We start from the raw sequence: 6,825 nt of genomic DNA on the forward strand, positions 1-6,825 counted from the left end.
GTTCCAATCTCAAAGTATTTGACTCCACCACCAATGAAATTAACTTGTTTTTATAGTTTCTCCGTTAACCTCTTGTTTTTCTAGGATTGTGTCCCTAACCTCTGAGTCATATCCATGTCAAAAAGAATTTGTGGTCCCCGTTTTTTGAAGATAAACGAACTAAAAATTTCGCCTTGAGGTAGAAAAAAATACATATATAAAAATGTGCCATCTAAATGAAATTATAAGTATTACTTGGAATTATAATAGTAGTTATTTTTTAAAATATTTTTTATTTAAAAATATATTAAACTAATATTTTTTTTATTTTTTAAAAAATTATTTTTAATATTAATACATTAAAATAATTTAAAAACATTAAAAAATTTCAAAATCATTTTTTAACCGGAAAAATAAACACACTTTATATCGAGAAGGACTCCTATGATTACCTTTGGTTATAATGTCCTTTATATCTGGAAAATAAATTTAATTTATAAAAGAAAAAAGAAAAAGAAATCTGTGTAGATAAATTAGCCAATTCTTGGGTAGTCGGCTAATCCCCACCCGACTCCGGCATGGAAGTCCTTCAATATTTCTGTCTTTAATATTTTTATGGGTTGAAAATCACAATCTGCTTTCCAAGAAGACTAGCATACGCTGACATGATTACAAGTTGGGCCTAACTTTTAGTTTTTGACCCGATAAATAGTTGGACCCTGAGAATTGGACCGCGAAAAAGAAGAGGGCCCAAAGACTTTTCGATCTGTTTCGGTACTGCTCTTATTGCATGAGACCTGAGGGACTTGATTTTGGGCCTTGGTGAACTGCTCTTATTACAATTCGTACCCGAAGGAAGGCCGAAGGTCAATTGATGTGGTAACTTCAAGCACTTAATTATAATGTTTTTAAATTACAAAATATTAAATATGTTTATTTTATTGTAATGTGATAATTTATTTTATTACTCGTTAGTTTAAAAACTTTTTTGTAATCTAGCTAGTATTATTTTATATTAAAAAATATTGAATATTATTTTATAATCTAGCTAATTTTTCTGTAATTATGATAGTTATGTGCAATTAACTACAATTATTAGATCTCTCCAGATATTTTCAATGAGTGCTCTTAGTTAAAATCATCACAGTTTCAAACAAAAAATACCAAACTTCACTTGGAATAGTCTCGTTTTACTGTGTAAATCATATGCATTTCAAATAGAAATCCATTGATAAATCCAACATAGGGACTCAATTGAAAATTTTGAACATTTGAGAATCCAATTAAGAAAAATGTTTTCTAAGGACTTGAATCAGCATGGAATTACAGTCTCGGGACTGATTTGAGGTTTTGATTATGGGGTGTGGTATAGAATATAGAGATATAACAAAGTTGATGAACTTCTAAATGCAAGAAACTTAACCTCATTCGTCTTCATACTTGCCTGTTTTGAAGCCCAAACGATGCTTATATCGACCAAAAGTGTATTGGTAAATGGGCCTTCTGTTTTCCATAATGGGCTTAGATGTGCACCAATTTCTTTCTTCCTTATTTTGTATTTAAAATTGATCTTTCACGAGGCTTGACTAGAGTCTTCCAGATCACCTGAGCTTTGGGCAAATTTCTCAATACATGCATGAAAAGTTCTACTTCCAATGGGCAGTGATGACGATGACGATCTTCAGCCATCTTCCTAAATACTCGAGTCTCATTCGTCAATAGACTATTGATTTTCTCCGGTCCTTTCCATTTCTAAATCAACTTCCATACCGGATCCCTGTTACGCTAGCTATTGATTAATGGTTCCCACCTGTAATACATATGCAGACGTTAAAAACAATTTTCAACAGCGCACATTCGGTGTATCTTCACAATAAAATCAATTCATCCATAAATACAAAGTACATTCAAAGGATAACCTTTCAATGTAAATTTGTTTCTGTTTGATTTTAGTGTTTTTTTAATTATAACATAATTTATCAATAATAAATCAATATTTTATTAATTTAATTTATTTTCAGGTTCACAAATATTGAGGCCGCTCGAATAATATCATCAGCGTTTAAATCATCGATGAAAATTCTATTATTTCAATGGAGTCAAGTTTCCAGACATTCTGAATTGAGACCTTATATCGATGCATGGTTTTGAAGATTTTAAGTTGGTGTTAATTTTTAATTTTCAGCTTATTTTTAATAAATTATTATTATAATTGTAAATAATTTTTTTTTGTAAATAAATTATTTATACACATCACAAATTCAAATGGGACAACGCCCATGACAATGTTGCGAGGAGGGTGTGAAAAAATCACGCGGCAACTAGGTAATATCGAAAACAATACGATATTTTTTTAAAAAAATTGTTCTAAAATCAAAATTTTCACTGTGGAAGTAGGTTGTGTGATTTTTGGTATGAAACACAAAAAAGGCCAATACGTGCACGAGGGATAACGATCTCCAAGGCTGGAATGACGTGGCACTTTGGAGAAATTTCAAACTGCCATACATTCTGGGGGATATATGGCTGCAATATATTGAGCATGTGACGTCTGAGCAGTTCACACGACGCTCATAGTCTGGTGCTGACAACCGGAATCGACAAATTCATGGTTCGGTGACCACGCACATCGGCGACTCCGTTTCGTTTGCTGCACATGCAAAACGGATGGTAAGATTAATTTAAATAAAATATATCGTTAATTAATTTGTTGTTACTTAATAAATTTTTTTCTTACAGGTTATGTCTCTTGGACATAAGTCGAGTCCAATGGAGTTGTTTCTACAGACGCACGTGCGGAGTGAAGATTGCAAAAAGATGGTGCAACAGTTCATTGACAACCGCGCTCAACATTTCGTGGTATGTTCGTTCAACCATTTTATTTCATAAATTATTATTTTTCTAGAATTGAATATGATGATTTCTTTTTTCATTTTCAAAAGACTTATAATAGCCGGTTGAGGGAGAGATATGGGGACGATCCTTCGACCCATCCAGATTTCAATCCGGATTTGTGGATGGAGGTAGGATCATTTGGTGGACCTGATAAAAATCGAGTGTACGGGCTCTCCAACTCTACGACTAAAAACTTGCGGGCGGCCCGTAGTATCTTAACCGTCGGGAGCTCCCAATCAGTATCAAGCACCCAGTCTGAAAAGTTCATGGCCTTGAAACAACAATACACTCAACTCTCAGCGGATTATCAACAACTCCACCTAATGGTCATGGACATTAGATTAAAGATGGGTGATGATAGATGTGCGCGTTCTTTTGGTCGTTTCGTCCCAAGAACGACCAATCTCCACCATCTCCTTCTTCTCCTTTAGCTTCGTCATTGTTATAGTTTAATTTTTTTTTCTTAGAAACACATTTAATTTATAATGAATCTTTAGATGAATATTATTTAACTTTATTTTTATATTTTTGATGTTTAATATAATTTTATTTGTATAATTAGTTTTTTTACTATTAATTTGTATAATTTAATATAATTTATTCTAAATAATATTTTTTTAAAACATCACCGACGGATTTCCAGAGAGTATTTTACAAAGATTTGTTCAATTTAGTTAATGGAAGATGCCGGTGGGATTAGGACCTCGATTATATCCGCAATATCAAGTACTAGCGATCGAACCAAGTCCATTAAAAGCTTGCTCGAACAAGACAAATTAATTTGTTGGAGGTGGGGTTGTATTATACGTACCGACATCAGGAGAGGCTGAGAGCCACAGGAATTCTCTTTAGTCTTTGACAAATCTTATAATGTACCGAGTTAACATTACTGGCTGAAATCAGTTAATTAGCTCATATCTTTAATTTTTCGATGGCCATTTTTCGAAGATGGGCATTTTTCTCTTGAATTGACTAGCAACATTCGGTTGAAGCTTGAAATAAAAGATTTCCAAACAGGACCTTTTCGGACCCGTGCATGGATAAACTGACCAACGGAGACTTTTGATCCTAGTTTAGCTACTAACTTAGCCATCTAGGCTCTTTTTCATATCAATTGTCGGATCAACCCTGACAATTACTCAGGTCATTAAAACACAATCAAGTTAAACAAACTTGGTCAAATCAATATTTTTTTTGTTTGATTAAAAATCTAGTCTGAGCGAGGTTTCAAGTCTCGAATTTTTTATCAACCTAATAAGCCATGTTGAGTTTAACAACGGTCGATAAGAGAAGATAACTTAATTGAAAAAAAAAAAAAAACAAATGTATCGACTATACACGCACATTTGTTGTATGATTCAAATACTTTATGAATTATACAATATAAGTAGACGTTGTGCTAATTAAGATAAATGAAACTTTTTTTTCTGTGAATAACAATGTCATCGTTACCCCCAAGCTAATTAATGTATACATGTATTAATTTGGCACTAGCTTTGTAGTTACTGTTTAATTAAATTTTAGTTCATGACTACCGAGTACTTCCCAAAATCCGCTTGCTTTAAGATGTGTCTTGTATTTTCTTTTATTTCTATATTAATTCTTTAATATATATTTTTTTAACTTCTGCTAATTTTAATTAGAAATAGTAGGAGTGTTAGGATTCCACCTCAAGACCATTTCGTCAATGAAACTTCAATATTGCATTAAGAAACTTCTCGAATTAGGAGTTTAATTTATTAAACGAGGGGGGATGGTTTTATAACAATTTTTAATATTTTTTACATCATCTTGCAATGGAAATTTCTCGCACGATTACAACTATATATTCGTGATCAACATATTCTCAAGAACTAGAAAACGTTTAGATTTGATCTCTGCAGTGTGTTTAATATAATGTTACTGGTAATATAACAAGCAATACACATGCTGACAGTCATTGATCAGTAGTTAATTCTTTACGCTTGAGGTTAGAAGCACATGTATTGGTTGAAATGAGGGAAGGATCACCACTTACTAATTAACATGGATTAATTTCACCAGTGAAAAGCGATTAATATTTGAAGATGGTTTAAACATCCAAAACCACGTCGTACGCTCGCACCAAATACACAAGATCGAATATATTCATAAATATTCCTGCGAATGAAGTTCACTGGTTTACATAATAAAGTTTAGGATATGCTCATCAATTACAAGAAAAAAGAAGAGACGTTTCAACGAGAGCTTTCCTCACTTGCAGTGTGTAACTGATCGATATAGAAAACGCACTCGAAAGCCTAATTAATGAGCTTCAGCCATGGCACTTATTCTCAGCTACTAATATTACTCCTGCATATCTATATATATAAAGTTTAATTCAGTTTTTTGGCTTGATATATTCAGCATTTTCAACTGGAGGGTGTCCCGGATAGTGACCATAAGGTGGCAATGGCTTGTGAAAGGGTGGTGGCTTCACTATAACAGGAGGCTTGTAGACTGGTGGCTTCTCAATCTTTGGTGGATTGTAGACTGGTGGCTTCTCAATCTTTGGAGGCTGGTAGACTGGTGGCTTCTCAATCTTTGGAGGCTGGTAGACTGGTGGCTTCTCAATCTTTGGTGGCTTGTATACTGGTGGCTTCTCAATCTTTGGTGGATTGTAGACTGGTGGCTTCTCAATCTTTGGAGGCTTGTAGACTGGTGGCTTCTCAATCTTTGGTGGCTTGTATACTGGTGGCTTCTCAATCTTTGGTGGATTGTAGACTGGTGGCTTCTCAATCTTTGGAGGCTTGTAGACTGGTGGCTTCTCAATCTTTGGTGGATTGTAGACTGGTGGCTTCTCAATCTTTGGAGGCTTGTAGACTGGAGGCTTGTGTTCTGGGAATGGCTTCTCTACCTTAGGAGGCTTGAAATAAGGTGGCTTAGTTTCATACTTGGGCGGTTTGTAGTAATCTGCGAAAGAGGGAGTGACTAAAACAACTACTCCCACGAACAACACTAACAAGGATGTGATTTGCATTTTGAGGCTTCTCGTCGTGAAAAATCAGAAGAAAGCGTTGCCCTTTAATACTTGTTTCGGACCATTCCTCGACGTACACGTGTCAAATCTTTTATTGGTATGCATTTCGTATTTTAGTGAAAAAGTCAAGGGTAAATTTAATATTTAAGTTGAGACATAACTGTGGTGGGTGAAGTTAGGTCCCATGGAGTTGGAAATGTTGAAAATGGGGGCAAATGGCCCCTGTGAAGGAAGAAAGATGTGATTTTAGGAGTCTCTTTGGAAGTGGAGTAGTGGAGTGTAGATTGTTTTTTTAAATTGTTTATATATATATATATATATATATATATATATATATATATATATATATTAAAATAATATTAATTTAAAACTTTTTCAAAGAAAAAAAAGTACAAGGTTGTGAACTGGTTTCAAAAGAGTTGAAAAAATTGAAAATGGGGGCAAATGCAAAGTTGTTTATACATGTCAGGGTGTCATTTTAATTATCTCTTGCGTTTCACTTGAATCGGGCTTCAAGTTATGCTTTTAGGTCGGCAAATGCTAAGTTGTTTATACCGTATCATGTGAGAAGGAAAGGTGTGATTTTATGTGAAGGGTGCATTTAGGTCCCATTGAGTCGAAAGCTTTGAAAATGGGGGCAAATGCTAAGTTGTTTACACCATGTGAGGAAGAAAGGTATATATGATTTTAATGATCTTTTGCTTTCACTGGATTCCGGCTTATTAAAGCTGCACTTCCACCGCAACACCAATTCTCACATTAAAAAAAAAGAAAAGAAAAAGAAAGGAAAAGTTACAATTGCGAGCAAAAGTTGATTCAAACCTTTCACATTGTGGCTGCTTAATGTGGCTTGTACATCGAAAGTTTGCAGATATGTACAGAGTGTTTGATAGGGTGTTAATGATTGTTTTATAAATGTTTTTTATTTTAAAATGTATTAAAATAATTTTTTT

The 6,825-nt window shown here is 33.9% G+C and overlaps 1 protein-coding gene across 1 annotated transcript; it reads right to left on the bottom strand.

Annotated features, from left to right (window-relative positions):
- Positions 1–5,233: 5,233 nt before the first annotated feature.
- LOC133696806 (repetitive proline-rich cell wall protein 2-like) lies at positions 5,234–5,872 on the bottom strand. Its single transcript, XM_062119085.1, has one exon. It carries the CDS (start codon positions 5,870–5,872, stop codon positions 5,234–5,236), a length of 639 nt encoding a protein of 212 aa, XP_061975069.1.
- Between the last annotated feature and the right edge of the window lie 953 nt (positions 5,873–6,825).

This window comes from Populus nigra, chromosome 6 (genome assembly GCF_951802175.1).
Source record: "Populus nigra chromosome 6, ddPopNigr1.1, whole genome shotgun sequence".
NCBI lineage: Eukaryota > Viridiplantae > Streptophyta > Magnoliopsida > Malpighiales > Salicaceae > Populus > Populus nigra.